Below are 18,980 nucleotides of genomic sequence, written 5' to 3'. Positions count from 1 at the left end.
GTGGCCATATCGAGGACTCAAGTTTAGAGCTCATCGAAGTCACGTGTTTTTTTTAAAGATGATCGCTGACCAAGTGCTGGTTTTTTAATGGATCGCGGACTCATATCAAATTAACTTATTGTAAACAGGGCCGGGCTTTTCGGAAGCCGGTAAACGCTAACCTAGGATTTAAGGTGGTCTCATACCTAAAAAAAAATTTTTGTGTGTGCAAAACAACTCTGTGGAACAGTTTTAGTATCACGTTAAAGGTCACGTGCCACGATAGTTAAGGAATAACTAGCTCTTTAGTGTTAAAAAGTGGTGTTCATTATAAACACGATAACGTAATAATCAATGGTTCGAGAAGTATGGAATTAAGTTCATCCTGTCCATAAGCAAGTTGTCCAGGAGACAAACCTCAGAAAACAGTGTTTTGGGGGGGGTTTTCTCGTGAGATGTTGAAAAAGTGTACTGATATTAACTAATATTAACTATATTAACTAAATAACAAGGAAAAAATTCATAAATTGCAAATTTTGGAGGTTTAAGACCTAGATAACTGTGTCCTTCATCAATGTTGAAAATTTGACAACATTCGGTTAAAACCCAGTGGAGATATCGTGTGCGAGATATTGATGATCCGTCTATTTGGTCATTTTGAGAAATAAGGCTTTAAAGTTTTACTTCGGTCTCCGAGAGCCCAAATTAGCCCTCTCAACTAGGGGGGGGAGAGGTTAGGGGCAGGGGGAGGGGTATATTTAAAGGTTTTACATAAATGTTTCATTGAACACCCGAATACGCACCATGCAGTCATAGAAATGTTAACCAAGTATAAGGATCGTATAAGATGGTAGAAGAAACAATGTTCAGGACCATGATGCAAAATTCTCATAACTACACATCTTTAAAGCGTTTGTGTAAAGTATCATTAAAATGCGCTGAAATGAATCCATTTTGTGAGTACTTTTAGACTGTAAACAATGGTTGCTATGGGTGTTGCTATGTTGAAATATAGCTAGAAGTGTAACACTCGTGCTAATTATGCTTACAAGAGGCCCCGCGGGACATCTGGTATTTTCGCGCGCGCGTGAGGTCAATATGTTAATAAGACTAGTAGTTTAAATTCTGTGGCAACAGTCAAACTAACATCCTTCGAGTTATATTAGAGCTAGTCATTGTCGCTGTTCTTGTAATTTCCTTTTCGCGATCATCGTCCACCAGAGGTCAATCATTCATTTTGGGAAAAAGCTGTAAGTTTGCGTTTTTCGGGGTTTGTCCGTTCAGCCGTCTAATGTTGTAAATAATTGTTTATTTTTGTTCTATTTTCAGTCAAACTCGTTGTCGTGAATAAACTTAAACGTTTGTTCTTTTTTAAAACGATGTTTGGAGACCGATCGAGATTGGCTTCGCGATATGGCGGTAACAAGAAGTGTTCAGATTTCTTAATTTAAACGTAAATTCAGGAGTAATCAGAGGAAAATCGTTTCAAATTACGATTTACAAGTGGACAGGGATGTTGAATCTTCATGTTCCTAAAAAATTGTTTTCTGGAGAAAAATTTATATCTGAGAGTATAAGACCCCCTTAAGTTAACAGAAGTATAAATAGTTCTTGTATACAAATGTTTTTCACTCGTTTTGTTTTGTGTATTTTGAGATTATTCAAACTCAAAACAGAAGGCCAAACAATATACAGAAAACCTCACTGCAAAGTTACAAAATTCAAATCAAAATTCTCGCTTAACCCGCGGGTTATCTTAATCGGGCTTTAAACAACCCGGCCCAGGAGCTCCGCTTTTAGTCTTGGCTAAATCTAGACATTATTAGGGATGCAGAATCGCTGGACATATTTAAAAGAGAGCTGAAAACAGTTTTATTGTAGTTTTATTGTAGTTATTTATTTTAACTTATCTTCTAGCTTTTTACTTCTTTTCGTAACATGAATTTTTAACCTTGTAAATAGCGCCTTTGGACCATTAGGAAAGGGCGCTTTAGAAATATTATTATTATTGTTATTATTATTATTATTATTATTATTATTATTATTATTATTATTATTTTTGGGTGTTAAAACGGCAAATTTCTGCCAGCAGATTCTTAAACCACTAGGTTCTTATACGCGGGCTTTTACTGTATTCTATGTTTTTCTGGAAATGCCGAGTGATTCCAAAAATCATTTTGGTTTTCTAGCTTGGTGACGAATTCCCTGAGCTTGAACTTACTATAAAATTGCCATGTTCACTTGAAAATTGTGTGGCGTGCTAAAACTCAACCGGAAAATTCATAAACTGCAAAACCTGTCAAACCCAAATAGGCCTTAGAACTCTAGGCATTTCTGAAAAAAATCAGGGACGGATTTAGATAGGTTATATCGTCGAAGTTCTGAAACAATTTCTGCGACTTTCGGGCATTTGGTAAGTTTCAGTTGAGATCATAAGCCTTCAGCTTGCAAGTTACAATAGATCGACTAGATCATGCTGAGTATTTCGCTAGTATGCCTGTAGTACCTGTAGTAACTATAGTTCCTGTAGTACTAGTAGTAGCTGTATACGTGATGCCTGAAGTAGCTGTAAAACCTGTAATATGTGTAGTTGCTGTATTATCTGTAATAGCTGGAAACCCGTAGTACTGGTAGCTGTAGTATGTGTACTAGTATGTGTAGCTTTACAATGAACAGGTAGTAAAACTTGTCCCTGTAGTAGTTGTAGGACCCGAAGACAATTAGTAACTGTAGTAGCTGTAGTAGGTGTGGTTACTGCAGTAGTTGTAGTACTTGTAGAACTTGTAGCACCTGTAGTATTGAGCTATATTAGCTGTAGTTAGTCTGATTTTGCTGCTAGAGCGGAGAGTTCTCGCAGGTACATGCTGCTGTAATCTCAGGTGTTCAAGCACCTCTACAAATTTGTCCCTTACAAACCCAGTGGCGGCCAGCTGAAAGCGTTGTAGACGTCTAACTAGGTAATCACTCTCAGGCATGGAATAACTCACAACGTCATTATAGTCCATCTTAGATAAAATTAAGGACTGTGCGAGTTGCTTACAGACATTAAAAGGTGCAAAGTCCTAAGAACAGGCAAAGTGGCATAGCAGCTGGATAATTAAAACTTAACGTCATCGTTCCACCTCAGGTGCTGTTCAAACTCAGTTCCCAGGGAGACGGATGGTGGTTACCCTCTCTAATTACTGTCCATTAACAGTGAGGTCAACTTAGCAAATCGAACGTGGTTCAGCGTTGTCTGTACTCTTATCGACAACGATATGCGTCATCACAGTGGTCAAAATGTTGTGGACTCACGAGGCGCAGCAGAGTGAGTCCACAACAAATTTAGCTCTATATAAATCTAATCTTATTATTATTATCATTACCATTATCATTATCATTATTATTATCATTATTAATTACAGTGTTTGAGCCTAGCTACCCTGTCAAATCTCCCGTTTTGCGCTAGCGTCCAGTTCTCTCGCGGTTCTATCCGCGCGTTCAACGATCGAATGAATACGAGAAAATAGAGGGGTGTGAAAAGTCTATATTTCGAACTAAAACTTTCAGTCTGACTGAAAAACCGCACAAAAAAGTTAATGCAGAACCCAACTTACCAACGGGCAATTTTGTTATTCCCGTACACATTTCACCGCCTTTTTACAACCTGTTCGTCATAAAATTATAACCCAAGAAGCTCAGAAAAACCAGCTTTTTTAGGAGCTGGTTTATTTAAAAATTTTCTTTCCGCTTCCGCCGGAAATGTAGACGACAAAAAAGCGTTTATCCTCCTAGCGCGCTTTTCAAAAAGATTTCCCAGTCCATTCGTCGAGAAATTCTTCTTGTACCCTCTTCAAGTTTAGACCCAGATTCATTTGTCGTAGATCCCATATTTGATCCAGAAACAGAGAGAAATCTTCCAGGGAAAATCTCTTAGACTGAAAAGAAGCTAAAAGAGGTTTCTCGCGCGCGGGGGTTTTCGCGGCGTTATTTTTCCTTTCAACCAATTAAGATTGCCGAGTAGAAAGTGAAGAATGATCATCGCAGTTAATTTTCCAATTTAAGCAGTTGGAAAGAAGAAGCCTGAAAAAATCAGGGCTTCAACGGGATTCGAACCCGTGACCTCCGCGATACCGGTGCGATGCTCTACCAACTGAGCTATGAAGCCACACATTGGGAGCGAGGTCAATTAATTGAGTTCATATCTTCCCGTGAGGAGTGAAATGATGTGAAGTTTATATGAAATAATTCATATATGAACTGCGGTTGTAGATGAAAGTGAAGAATGATCATCGCAGTTAATTTTCCAATTTAGTTGGTAGAGCATCGCACCGGTATCGCGGAGGTCACGGGTTCGAATCCCGTTGAAGCCCTGATTTTTTCAGGCTTCTTCTTTCCAATTGCTTAAATTGGAAAATTAACTGCGAAGATCATTCTTCACTTTCACCTACAACCGCAGTTCATATATGAACTATTTCATATAAACTTCACATCATTGCCGAGTAGATCACATGATATAAGGAAACCGCTGGACCATCTTATTGACTTCCTGGCGTTCTCAGCTCACAGCTCACCTGACTTTCAACTTAACTTTTTCCTCCGGCATTTGGAGGCATTTTTTAGTTCTTCGATGACTTAAGCTAATTATCTTTCTCTTAAACGAGACATGGATAACTTTATTTGTACCCATATGACACAGCTAGCTTCATTTTTCTGACGAACTGTCCAAAATGAGCACGGGAAAGTGGCAAGTGTTGTGGTCTCCAAACCAACCGGACAAGTTCATCACCTATGGGAACGAAATATGTCTGTACAAAGTCACCAGATCGCAGGTAATATGGCAAATGATTTAAAAAAAAAACGAAATACCACACTTTATAGTTTACTTCCTTTAACTTTGGTTTCCTACGTTAGGCAAGATGTGTCTAGACGGAACCAACACATATTTGGGGAGGGGATGGTGGGTATGATAGGTCGTAGATCAATTTGAACACAAGTGGTGATCAATTCCTATCTTCTCCGTGCCATGTCTATTTAAACCACATGAGAATTCCAGACTTGGTCATCTTTCTAAAAGAGTGTTGAATTAACAAATAAATTGATCTCCCAAGAACAATATAGTTTAAAAGTATCTGCACAAACATATTGAGAGGCCTCCACCAACCTTGAAGTATTATAAGTGTTAAGCAACACAGTTGAAATGGACTGACCTCAGCAGGAGTGCCCCTCCTGCAGAACCCTCTAACCACCCTATATTAAGGAGGGACACTGCTGGCTAGAAGTAGTCTCAAGTTTGATGTAGCCTGAATTATATGTTGCCTCATCATTAGAAAAGGCCAAAGGAGGGGGGCATAGGGGCCTATTAGAAACTGAAAAACCATGCAAAAAATCACCCAAAATGGCGATAAATTTCATCCAAAACTGAAAACTGGAATAAAAGCCCTCACTGACAAAGGTTTGGTAGGCTTGAGAATCTCTCTGTTATTTAATTTTTATACATCTAAACTTGTTGTAATACTTTGCGAAGTTCTTTCTGGGTGAAAAGAATGGTGAATGGTGGGGAGGGTCAAACCCAAAAAGTAGAGAAGGTATGTATATATTCTTGAACAACACAACTGAATTTGTCTTCATGCTTTATTTTACAGGACAGTGCTCTAAAGGCTGCTGGTGGAAGAAGCCAAGGTATTGGTCTGTGGCTTTAATGAAACCCACTCCTTTTGACCTTGGAATAGCATAACAGTACAAATGTAGAATCAAAAACATTTGTGATATGGAGATTTTTCAGACATTAATTTCACAACTGCTTAAGTTGTGTGCATAACTGCAATGATTAATCATGTCTTCATATCTTTCTCTGCAGTTCAAATATGATCTTTCATATATTTACTTGTATTCTTCACCATTTACGGGTATATTATGAACTCACACAGTGACCAGCTCCCACACTGGTATTGCAGAGTTCATGGGTTTGAATCCCATTCAGGCCTGAATTTTTTTCTGGCTTTAATTTCACAACTGCTTAAGTTGTGTGCAAAACTGCAATGATCAATCATGTCTTCATAGAGATTAACTGTGTGCACAAAACAGTAAAACATGGTTTCTCTGTAACATTTTAAACCCATAAAATATGGTGTTTTGACCAATCAGGATGCATGCAGTTTCTAGTGTTTGTTAAGTCTGCTATACAATGTATTTTCATGTTTGTTTGTTTTTGTTTTGATAGTGATTCAGCTTTCTGATGATACTTACGCATCTCTTTTGTCTGTCATGGCTGATATACAATATCTGAAGGTAACTCACATGATGCTTATGAAGGAAGGTGATCTAATCTTTTAAGCACTTGCCTAATGACCCAAACACACACACCTACAACCCTGGACAGAACTAACTAAGAAGAAATCGGAAAAATTTTCCTGTTACATTTTCCTGTTACGCTGACTACGCTGGTAGTTATCCCTTTCCCTTTTACACTGTTGTTTTGGATAACACTGTGTTGTTTCTGTATTGTATTGGTTGATTTTCAGACCAAAACAACATTAACTGTTTTTTTTTTGGGGGGGGGGGGTGGGGGGCAACTTTGGTGTGGTTTGATCACATTATACCATGTGCTATTGATAAAACTTAGGTTGTAGCTTTTTAACCCTCCTATTCTTCTCTAGAGTTCCTTAATAATTTGCTAGTCATATTTTTTTGTGATATAGTGTGTTGCATGGTACCCAAAATCTGAACCAGAGAACTTGTTAGCTGTTGGACAAGCAAATGGCAGAGTTCTAGTAACATGGTAAGAATACGTCATATTAAAGTTGTATCAATTCACTGTGTATCTTCAGAGCTTTCAAGTGTTTCTCCTCTGACAGGACATTCTTAATACCATATATCATGTTCAGCAAACAACGCTGGAAAACACTGCATAGTCTACCACATCTTGAAAATGTTTTGGTGAATTATGTGGTATAATGAAACCTGTATATAGCTGACCCTCACCCCCCAGGCTGTTTTTCCTATATTGTTTTGTTAACAAAATTGTATTAAAGTGAAGAATGATCATTGCAGTTACTTTTCCAATTTAAGCAATTGGCAGGAAGAAGCCTGAAAAAATCAGGGCTTCAACGGGATTCGAACCCGTGACCTCTGCGATACCGGTGCGATGCTCTACCAACTGAGCTATGTGTGGCTTCATAGCTCAGTTGGTAGAGCATCGCACCGGTATCACGGAGGTCACGGGTTCGAATCCCGTTGAAGCCCTGATTTTTTCAGGCTTCTTCTTTCCAATGCTTAAATTGGAAAAGTAACTGCGATGATCATTCTTCACTTTCATCTACAACCGCAGTTCATATATGAATTATTTCATATAAACTTCACATCATTTCACTCCTCACGGGAAGATATGAACTCAATTAATTGACCTCGCTCCCAATGTGTGGCTTCATAGCTCAGTTGGTAGAGCATCGCACCGGTATCACGGAGGTCACGGGTTCGAATCCCGTTGAAGCCCTGATTTTTTCAGGCTTCTTCTTTCCAATTGCTTAAATTGGAAAAGTAACTGCGATGATCATTCTTCACTTTCATCTACAACTGCAGTTCATATATGAATTATTTCATATAAACTTCACATCAAAATTGTATTAAGAAGATTCCTACATGTATATAATAATTAAAGTGACTGGGAAGGATACAGTGGTTATGTCATTACATTCAGGAAGTTTATTTTTGAAAACTGTTTGTTAAAAGGTTATTATGGTGGAGACTGCACTCAAGCCTAATGACTGGGTATCAGACTGGCACTCACTGACTGGTTTCAAAAGTGTGAAGCTACTAGGAGTATCTCTATGCGCTGAAGAGTGGGATACAAGTCCATTGTAGGGTTACCCCCCGCATTAAAATTGCTGATACCCATTTATATACCTCAGTGGAGAGAAGCACTTTGAGAGTGAAGTGCCCTGCCTAAGAGCTTATCACAATGGCCCTGGTAAGGGCTTGAAGCCAGGTTACTCAATCTTGAGTCCTAGCATACTAACCTGTAGGCTACTGTGTCCCTAACAAGAAGTTCATTACCTGACATTAAATCCAATGTATTTATGCAAAAAACTGATTTCACACTTTTTAACTTGTGCAACATTTCGTAGAGGCATCCTAATGTCAGACAATGAATTGCCCATTAGTAAGGAAACAGTAATTCCCTGATCATCATACTGTACCACTGGATATTACAGGGATAAAATTTAAACAGTGTGTTCAGAGAGATCTTTATTTTAATAGGCTGCAAATAATTTTTCTATCCCAAAATTTGTAATCACGATTTTATTTGTTTTCAGCATTGGAAATGAAAACAGTCAAACAAACTTTGGAATTGCAAGAGAATTTGGTAAGAATCAACAACTTACAACAGTCTTAACTGTTTACAGACACTGATTAAAAATTATAAAATTTAGTTGCTGATGTAAATAAATAAAAATTTTAATATGTTAATTATTTTATTTTAAAAGTTCCAAGACATTCACGACAGTGTAATAGCCTTGCATGGAATCCTGTTGAGAGTAATTTGGTAAGTACAGCAGAACTCCAGTATTACAGTAACTGGACCTAGTGGAGTACAATTCAGGGAGTTCTCATGTGAGGAATTTCAAAATCAGTGGAGTGCACAGTGCAAGGTTGATTTTAAATTACAATGATCATGATTGCTCTCCGAGTTGTAGGACATGAGATTCAATTACTAATTAATCGTGTCAATAAGTTAACAAATTTCAAAATTAAAAAAGGATTTTGGAAACTTTGTTGAGTAGAAAAGTCTGTAGTGCTGTCCGTAAGTTTCAAAAACTGTAGGAAACACTTAGAAGGAAGCCATTAAATCGCAAGTAATTGACATGCAAATGGCATAGGTATCCAATTATATCCAGGTATAATATGGTATAGTATCCAGGTATCCAACACCCATGTGACCAGACACGAATTACCCAACAAATAGGAGCACAGAGAACCAAGTAATATAATAATAAATATATAATTCACCAAAACATTAATTTCAGCTAGCTGAACTCATCCAGATATCCTGGAAGTTTGTTTCTGACATCAGTCATGTTCATCGCCTTCAGCTTCTTCTTCACCTGACTCCACATTCCTTCCATCATGTTTGAGTGAACTCCTGTGCATAGACTGGTAAAGTTCTCCAGAGGGTTAACCATGAAGTGGTTCAAACATGCAAACGCTCCATGACCAAATACCATTTACTGCCCAAAACCCAAATTTATCACAATCAAGGAAGCTTGTTTACATGTTGATTGAGTGAGCAAATGTCTCAGCAAGCAGCTCCAAGTGATAACAATCTACACAAACTGCATGACATGCTTGTGATGGGGTGTTGACGTGGTGATGACATGTTAATGGCTTTTTAGCCATTGGGAATTTTCTGTTTGTGGAGAAACGGGAAATTCAATTTCTGAAGTCCACAGATCATCTATTTTAGTCTTCCCCCAGCTGCACCCCCTTTATTTTGGCTCATTCGTATCTCCTACGGTAAATATTTTGCTTGCAATCTGTGTGATTCAAGACAAAATAGAAGGGCTGGGGACAGACTATGAGTAAAGATAGGTTTTATTTCTTCACAGCTGGCAGCTGGACTAGACAAAGTTAGAAATGATGTTTCTCTTCTTGTCTGGGACATTAACGTTCAACTCAGTGAGTAAACTTACCGTTTGAACTTAATGTGCTTCAAGGACTTAGGGATTACATAAACTATTGAATGATATGAATTGGATTATATATACTGTGGGTTGATAAAGCAACTAATCTACATGACACAATACATTATCAAATTATTAATTAAATGGTGCACATGTCACAAGTTTGGGATGCATTTTCATGAACATGTCTTGATTACTTCTCAGGCAATGTCTAGTTACTCTTAATGGCAAGCATTTCTTACAGAGGACAATAAAGTCCAAACCTTGATACCAGTGAGAAGTTGTATATTTCCAAGAGTATTTCAAGACAACGTGGGTGCTTGTATTTATAGCTGTCTGGATTCTGAAAATAGTTAGCTTGCATGAAGTATTTAATTAAAAGTCATTGCACATCCATGTACACATTACATTATAAGTTGTATATCTCCCATTTGGATTATTTTGTTGTCAGGTGTTAGAGAAAGTGCAAATCAAGAAAAAAGGTTGGTGTTCTATTTTTCGACTTTTTGGTTCAACTCTGTGATCAACTGCCACTGCTAAAACAGGTTCTGATCAGAGTTTTTCCTGGCATTGATTTCAGGCCTTGTCTCTGGTACAAAGTTCAGATAGATCAGATAAATAAACAATATCCTCCATTTGGCTCGGAAATATGCTTGGATATTTGTCCGCGGACATTATCTGTTCCGAGAAGTGAACAGTTTTCTGAGAGTGTAGCTTGAGGAAAACTGTGAGCTTTGAGGAACAGATAATGTCCAAGGACAAATATGCAAGCATATTTTCGCGCCAAGTGGAGGCTATTGTGTTTATTATCCTTGAAATATTTTTGCAACACACGCAGTTTTGAAAATTGGGGAATATCACTCGGATATTCCCCAGTTTTAGCTGCGGAATATTCAGTCACATGCCACATTTAAACCAATCGCGTGTGAGCAAAAATATTTGATGGATTATAATATGTAGTATATGAACAATCAGTTAAAACCATAGTAAAGTTTATTTAAGAAATAAAAAACATGTACCGTGTTTCTATCAAGTCATAGAAACACGAGTGGAAGTTTGGGAGAATGACAAATGCTGTGGGCACACGAGCCACAGGCGAGTGTTTCCACAGTTTCCAAACTTTCACGAGTGTTTCTATAACTCAATAGAAACACAGAGAACATGTTTTCTATTTCTTTTAGAAAACACCACGATGAAAAAAAGGTAAACAACTTGCTAACGCTGATTATCAAAATGTAAATTCTCTTTGCTTATGCCATCATTGCGTCAACAGCTCATGCTAGTTGAGTGTTTCTATCAAGTTATAGAAACACAATTTTTAACCAATCAGCGTACATATTTTCTTAGGACTGTTTTCTGAATAACATTTTTAACCAGATGATGAGTTACGCTACACTAGTTTGAATTTCTTGTTTGCTTAGAAAAAACTAGCTTGACTTGACATATTTAATAATATTTCACATTTTTCTTGCATTTTGATTGGTTCTTACTGTTGATCTATTAAAGACTGATGTATGGATGAAATCTTTTAATTTTTTGTGGTTTGTTTGTTCTATAAAACAAATAGATTCCTTGTTGCCATGCATCTGTTCAGTAACATTACAGAAGACATCAAAATGTGGTCAGAACATCAGTGACCAACTTGCCTAACGGCTTGTGTGCCGCTTTTTAAAGTTTGTTCTTACCACATTTTCAGGTCATCCGTGATCTATTACTGAACAGAAGCATGGCAACATGGAATTTATTTGTTAAATATATGGTGGACTGAAACAAACAAAAAGTGACCAATCTAAGCTGTCAGTGTCTGCAAGAAATCTGAATACAGCTCAGTTAAACAGACTCAAGGGACAAGTATTAATTGATGGATTGTTTCCACTTGAAATGTGATATATCCAATATTCCATTGATTATAAACTAATTCAGCCTGAAAGAATACACTCTTGATACCTAAAGTGAAGTGTTTTAATATACAAGTTTCTTTCACGTACTTCTTGTAGACATTCTGGAGTGACTGGTGGTAAACAGTCTCCCATCACCGTAGGAACAGGCTTCCAGGACCCGTCAGCTATAGGAAACAGACCTCTTGCAGAACTCTGTAAGCTGCTGTCATATCTGCTCAATTTGTTCACGGAACATTGCTTATGTTATAATTGTATTTGCTAGTTATTTATAAGACATTGAAATCTAGATGATCAGCACTAAATATGCTCTATGGGTAAACTGGCTCTAACATCGCAATTTTTTAGCATATGTAATCCAAAATTAATTAACTGGACAATGATCAAAACTACAGCAAATACTGAAAAGAAATCGCAAGCAATGCAATTAAACTGACTCCGTTTCAGTTATCGACATCATTTTGGTTTTGGTGTTCAGTTGCTTGTGTTTCATTTCACTGTTAGGAACTTGTTGTTCAGTTCAGGTTTATAACTTCCTTTAAAAATGTTGGGTTTGGAGACCCTGACCCCCTGGGAATTTCCAGTGACCTTCCATGAGATGGGCACGGATATTATCTGTCAACAATGTCCTGTTCCCTTTCATCCTCTGGTGACTGAAAAGCATATGGATACATTTTAAAATTGATTTTAGGAGTAGAGTTACAGGTAGTAACTTTATTATAAACTTTAATGTGGATTGTAGGCCCAATGGACCTACCAGCTTCAATCAATTCACCCTCTGGGACTAAATAGTGATGACTTTTTCTGCAGCCATAACCTGAGAAATGACTTGTTTTAGGGTGCAATAATATATATTATTAGATTCATTTAGGATTGTGTTGTAACGTGCCCACTTGATAGTTCGCGTGCATTTTTATATTGCTGCATCTTACATCAACTAGTGTATATCTTGTAACAGTTCTGATCCCTTGTTCAGTTGCATTGATGAAGTCTTTGCTAAATGAAGACGAAACATCGGCAAGTCATATTTCAGTATTTGTTGTATTATTAAAATTGATTGATATAGAGTGAATAAATTATACGTCAAAATTCAATCAAGTAACAACCCCCTGGATCTTCTGTTCAGTGCACTTTTAGATCTGCTAATTCTGAATTGTTTTGTTTGTTGTTTATATGCCTGAAGCTACGTCAGACCCAACTCTTTCCCTGACATGGTCACCCAATGATCATAACAAGTTAATTACTGGACAGGCACAGAAGTTTCTGAGAGTGTTTGACATACGAGGTGGGTACATTACATCTGTATTGATTTCACATTAACCTACCTGTAATGAGGTTACTAACATACATGTGTACTTGCATGTAGAGTCGACAATATGCCTTATTCTTACTGATTTTTGATGTACTTAATTTCCAGTATTTGTGTTTTGGGAAAAATGCTGTTACTGAAAAAAGAAATGACCTCCTTAGTGTCTTGAAGTACCTGTACACAAAGTAAATGCTCACATGATAGTTATCAAAGTCCTAAATACTCAAACAACATTGGATTTGTTTTTATTTAATTTAAAAACATATCAGCTTAATTTGATGTTTATGGTCAAATATCAAAATTGGAGGATTTTTTGTTCCGTTTGTGTGCCTGGTTAACAAGAGTTATGTTTCCAACTACTTACACTGTATTCTAGATATAACATTTTATGTTTCTTAAAAAGCTCCATGTAAATGGAATCACTACATTGGTGGACAAAAGTCCTTGGGACACGGAATCAGATCTAATGCTGTGAAATATTTATGTTTTACAACTAAAGCTAGAAAAAGCACTGCTATCCTTTTAAAAATACAGTGCTGTCCCCTCTCCTCCACAGAATACAATGTTGAAACTCAGGAGAAGTTGCAGGTACTAGAGTTCAACATTGTAGTTAGGGTGTGTGGATGGGCTGGGCATGTGTAGTTGTATTTGCACATGACTGTGTGTTTGGCATGTGTGAAAAAGTGGCAAAAGTGCAAATTTGTCCCAGGACTTTGTCCGTGATGTTAAAAGTGTTTTTTTTTTCTGTAGACACTACTGGCCCTCATAATGCAGCCGTTACAAAAGCAGTTTACGGTGTGTGTGTTGACCCGCATGATGGACACAGAATTGCCTCATTTGCAGAGGTGGGTAATGTTACAGTAGAACAGTCCCAATACTTGTAATAATTATGTTTATTTATAATAACCCAAAGATTGCAAAAGATCACCTTTTGTTTCTGAAGATTTTCCAATATTATTAGAAGGTTTGCAATCACTTTGGAAAACTCTCCAAAGACAGGGTTGCGATGGTCAGCAAAAAGTCAGGGAAAATTAGATTTTAGACAAGATCAGGGGAAAGTCAGGGAGTTTCATATCAGGTCAGGGAATTTCTAAATCCCTTTTCAAAGTCATGGAATTTTATCTTAAGGTTGCCGGAAATTATTTTATTAGATGTGTTCATATAGATAAGGCAATTTTGCAGTAATCACATGACCTTTCTTGTGCACTTTGGAATACACAAGCACTCTAACTAATAAGTGCAATTATTGCAGCAATCAAAATCATGTGATTACCTGTACAACTTAAGTGTGCGTGTTGTGTGCATTATATGTTATGATTGTAATTGACTTAAAATCTTTCTTTGTCATAGGGTCCCCCTGGTATTATGTGTATCTGGGATGACCGGAATTTTGAAAAACCAGTATCCTTTTTTCATGATTTGCATGTACATGTACTTAGTAAATGTGATTGAAAAAAAATCAATATAAATTAGTCTCTGAGATGTTCACCAAATGTATTATCTTTACCCATTACATGGTACAACAACAAGAACAATAATCTTTATTTTCTTTCATTTTAAAATTACATGTTATTTGGCATGCAGATAGCAAGTACTAATCTAGGCAGGCCATTAATCACTTATGCGTTTATAACTAGGTTAATTAAATAACAATAATAACAACATGGCTTAATGAACTGAATTTTATTAACATTATAGGGTGAGTCAAATTATACAGATTTATCACTGGGAAGTTATCCAGTACAGCACTGTTAATGCTGAAATGCTCAAAAAAAAAATGTAAATTGATGCAGTCAAATGTTTTCTTTAAAGCAAGTTACAAACTGGGAGATTGTGGGTCATACGTGTGTTTATTATATGGCTAGCTCGATGAGTGGGCAAGGTGAATCAAATCCTGCACTGTGATTGGTTACTCAAGCGGGCAAGATGGAGCTATCCTGCCCACTCAGGACTACCCGCTGTGTCCCGGAAGAAAAATTTCCATGAAAGCCGTATAATAAATCCTTTGTTGACCAAGCTTATTCAGTCAAGATGGCTGGATGTTGGCCTCATTCTTTTTTTGCAAGTTTATGGACATCAACTCCATCTCGGTCTATAAACACACAAAAAAAGAACTTGGCCAATATCCAGCCATCTTGACCTCACACTTGGTCAGTAACACATTTTATGTAGTGGAGCATGGAGTTGCATTGATTCTATGTGGAGCCAAGATAGAGTTCTTTTCTGATTTTTTAAGACTTTCACTGTTGCCTGGATTGAGAGAAATAAAAAACAATCATGTCTTTTGACGAGTGGCTGGGGAAATTAAAATGACTTGCTTAGAGACAGGGTTGGAGATGCCTTTGTTGTGATTTTTTATGTGTGTTAAATGTTTGTGTAAACAAACTTCTGGTCTTTGTCCCTCTCACTGATGTAAAGCATTGTGCACAGAGTGTAAGTTACTAGATTGTATTGCAACATGTGCAGCTGAAATGATGAGTGATTTTGACTGAGCATTGTGCTTGTTTGTGGTCAGGCTTGTATGCCAATGTTTTATCTCCTTAACATTATACAGTTAATGACAATGACTCAGACCTGTCCTGTAACAGCCATTGCATGGAGTCCAACACGATCTGGCTTACTGGCGACACTCGGTAAAGAAAGTCCTGTTGTACAGCTTTACGACATTCAACATACTTCAGTTGGTAAGTACGACATGTATAGTCAAGTTGATGTGTTGACTGTTACTAGAATCATGTGCAATATCTACACTTTACAAACTTTGAATTTCTTTATTGTTTATTGCTTTAGAAAACCACATGCTAAAAGCTGCACTTCTATTTAACAGTTAGATTATGAGTTCAAGATTTTTCTTGTGCGATAGTTGACGAGGGTGCAGCCCAAGTCAACTGTCATGCATAGATATTAAGAGCAAATAATCTAATTGTTGTAGTATAAATCTACTAGTCATTCAAAACTTTATCTAAATTCTCTTTCCAGACACTTTAAAAGCGTAAAGAAGCAGCTCTCATTTTGTTAACAAGCACTCACTGCTATGCTGCTCACTATCTACAACAGAATAGATAGTGAGTAGTGTAGCCAATCAGAGCTACAGTGCTATAAGTGATAGAACATTGGTAGATTTATACTAAAACTCAAAAGGAATACAGAAGATGTTTTACTTCTTAAAATGATAAAGACAAAGAAATATTCAGTTAGCAATTCTTGTTTAGGACTAATGAAAAGAAAACATCAAAAGCGCTGTTAGCATTTTATGATGATTTCTTCCCTGTTATTTGTTGTTGCAGCATCTCCAGCTTATGGAGTTGGATATGAGACAGAGCCTTCATTCATAGAAAGGAGTGTGAAACGTAAGATCTTGTTCTTGACATTATCATTAAGTCTTCACAAGTGAGAATGTTTTTGTGTTAATTTTTTTTACTCCGTTTATTGACATCACAAACACAAACACAAAAATTTGTAAACCCTTGAAGATTGTGAAAGTATGCAAAATTCTTTTAAAAGATGTAAGAAACGTTTTAAGTTATATGTCAAACACGAGAGACAGTGTTTCATCAGGATATCCAAACACCAAGAAAAGAGAATAATTTATGACACATAGCATAGCAGACGAAATTTGAGGTGTTTGGATAGCCGATGAAACATTGTCTTGATTGTTTGATATATCTTCTCAATTGAAGCTGAGGAGTAAGCAGAAAAGTAAAATCGTAAAAATTTATGTTGATTAAGACCGCGTATCCAAACCTCCTTCACTGTTGTGATTTTCTTTGTTTTAACTTGATGAATTTTTAGTGAATTTGAGAATGACAATTTACTTACACCTCATTGACTATTTTCAAGTACAAGAACGACTGACTAGCTCATCAGTTTAAACAAATGTAAACAGATTTAATGACTAAGAATGGGTAATCAGATCTACATACACAGTTCATTGACTGCAAATTTTGTTGTGTAAACTTGCCTCAAACTAAAAGAACATCAGAAACCATAGTAGGGTGTATGTTTAAATTATTAAAGGCTGGTTTGCTATGATATGTGAATATTTTTCCTTTAGACTCAAAGGAACCCAGATAATGCTGTGTATGGCCATAAAATAATTATAGAGGGTCTGAAATAAAGAGAACACCACAGCCTTGGTTATAGATGCAAGATAATTTTGGAGCATTATTTGTGCATATTCCTTTGATGTGACATGATTTCGTGATGCTGAAAAGCCAGTTTTGTTGGTTTTAAATTTCCACATAAATACAGGATATGCTTTAGCCTTTCTAGGTACAGTAGCTAACCCTTCTAGCAAGACCAACCTCTCTCCTTTAAAAAAGCCTTTTAAATTACTGTAGTACTGTAACACTCAAATATTAAATTTCTTTTTCTTCTTTGATTTGGTTTACTAAATGTCTACAATATGTTTTGCTCTTTCGCTTTATATGACAGCCTCGGGGAGAGCTGTATCTTCATTGTCGTGGCATCCTTCTCAAGAAAATCACTTGCTTACAATATCTCCATCAGGTGAGTTAACCTATTGTGCAGACCTTGAGCTACACAGGTTTCCACTTGTGAAATACATTTTTCTTGCTTTAATGGTGATTCAGCTGATTTTAACATTGCTACTTCAGTTTTGTTGGCCTCAGTGTTAATGAATCACAAATATCCAGAAGTCGACAAAGTTCTTGAATATGTGCTTGGCTAAGACACATTGCTATACCTCCCAACTCGAATATGTTTTGCGATTGGAGGAGATCGTGTCACATTTGATGCATCAAAATTCACTAACTCCCTAGGGCAAACAAAACTCGCTAACTCCCTAGGGAAACAACAACTTGAACTTTCCACTAGCATGTGATCAGCTCATGCTCCTTGAAACTGCAGCATTTTTTTTATTATTATTTTTTGAGTTGGGAGGTATAACAAAACACTTAATGACTGGTCCCGTGGGAAACAGTGAGTTTTGTCTCCCCTTGACCTCAATGTTCCCCAAGGCGAGCATTGGGGTCTCAGGGAAACAAAACTCACTGTTTCCCTCGGGGCCAGTCATTAAGTGCTTATTATTCTCACTTGTCTCTCTTTCTCTGACCATTGATTATTGATATGCTGATGAGAGTCATCAAATTGCTAATTAAATGTAAAAAACAATGCAGGACACACATACACATAAGTAGATTATTATGTGTGAAAACCCTTCAGACATAACTCACCATCATGTACAATATTTAGAAATCTGACAGGATGGTGTGATTGACGGTTCTTCGCATTAGAAAGCTAGAATACTCATTGACATTTAAGCATATACTGTAAGAATCAAGACTTGTAGTTTTATTTATTGTCCTACTAGTAGTTTTTTGTCAGACAAACCTGGCTTAACACACTCGAAGTTGAGTTGAAATGAACTAGAATCCCATGCTGGGAAAGTGGTGACAAATTGCTCAACAAAACAGCTGAGTTACGACAATATGCACACTTAGTGTATTTGTTGTTGTTGTTTTTTTGCACCCTGGCATGAAAATGTTTTAGACATGCAATGTAGATTAGTCTAAACTAGTTTTGTCTGGAATTGCATTACAAGTATGGAATGAAACACCACACCCTAGCTCTATATAATTTTATTTGCTTACTTTTGCAGGACTGGTACAAGACTGTACAATTTTTGAAAGAATATCAGTAGTGAGTAAGCTTTATTCATTCCATGTGTAACTAGTCAAATCTAGTATACTTGTGTTGTTGCTTTTCCTTCATTATGGTCAATTTTTATTTTGATTAGTGTCATCTTGTTTATTTTTATTTTTTCTCTAGGCTTGGTCCCCTAGCTCACACCTTACTTGGGGGTGTGGAAAACATTTATTAGAATGTTCACAAAAGGTCAGTGTTCATGTGATGGATATGATTGTTATGCCAGGCATATTATCCTGAGGTCTGCTGGTTGTGATTACCAAGACTCAACAGGCCATTCTTTGCAAACTTCACAGTAAGAGATAACAACATTCTCTAAACATTCACTTTGATCACAGAATATTGCATGATAAGCAAGCTTGCAGAAATGGAAAGAGCATATTGAAAATAGCAAATTTGCAAAGTTTGAGGCCCCTGGCATTGAAGAGTAAGTTTATGTGACAGTTTGAATTTTCGGAAAATTTAGAG

At 36.8% G+C, this 18,980-nt stretch overlaps 1 protein-coding gene across 4 annotated transcripts in view; it reads left to right on the top strand.

Annotated features, from left to right (window-relative positions):
- The first annotated feature begins 3,911 nt into the window (after positions 1–3,911).
- LOC145486342 (GATOR2 complex protein MIOS-like) overlaps positions 3,912–18,980 on the top strand; it is a 39,620-nt gene continuing 24,551 nt past the window's right edge. For all 4 annotated transcript variants that reach the window (XM_081464980.1, XM_081464979.1, XM_081464983.1 and 1 more), the window contains exons 1-17: positions 3,912–4,790; positions 5,604–5,640; positions 6,182–6,249; positions 6,660–6,739; positions 8,274–8,323; positions 8,445–8,503; positions 9,564–9,633; positions 10,090–10,120; positions 11,636–11,733; positions 12,720–12,821; positions 13,596–13,690; positions 14,196–14,246; positions 15,400–15,529; positions 16,133–16,195; positions 17,280–17,354; positions 18,466–18,506; positions 18,636–18,701. In XM_081464980.1, the coding sequence (XP_081321106.1) occupies positions 4,689–4,790; positions 5,604–5,640; positions 6,182–6,249; positions 6,660–6,739; positions 8,274–8,323; positions 8,445–8,503; positions 9,564–9,633; positions 10,090–10,120; positions 11,636–11,733; positions 12,720–12,821; positions 13,596–13,690; positions 14,196–14,246; positions 15,400–15,529; positions 16,133–16,195; positions 17,280–17,354; positions 18,466–18,506; positions 18,636–18,701 (1,218 nt within the window). In that variant the 5' untranslated portion in view covers positions 3,912–4,688. The remainder of the gene's footprint in view (positions 4,791–5,603; positions 5,641–6,181; positions 6,250–6,659; positions 6,740–8,273; positions 8,324–8,444; positions 8,504–9,563; positions 9,634–10,089; positions 10,121–11,635; positions 11,734–12,719; positions 12,822–13,595; positions 13,691–14,195; positions 14,247–15,399; positions 15,530–16,132; positions 16,196–17,279; positions 17,355–18,465; positions 18,507–18,635; positions 18,702–18,980) is intronic.

This window comes from Orbicella franksi, chromosome 5 (genome assembly GCF_964199315.1).
Source record: "Orbicella franksi chromosome 5, jaOrbFran1.1, whole genome shotgun sequence".
Taxonomy (NCBI): domain Eukaryota; kingdom Metazoa; phylum Cnidaria; class Anthozoa; order Scleractinia; family Merulinidae; genus Orbicella; species Orbicella franksi.
The sequence above is the reverse complement of the archived record's forward strand: the minus strand, read 5'-3'. Positions and strand labels throughout refer to the sequence as shown.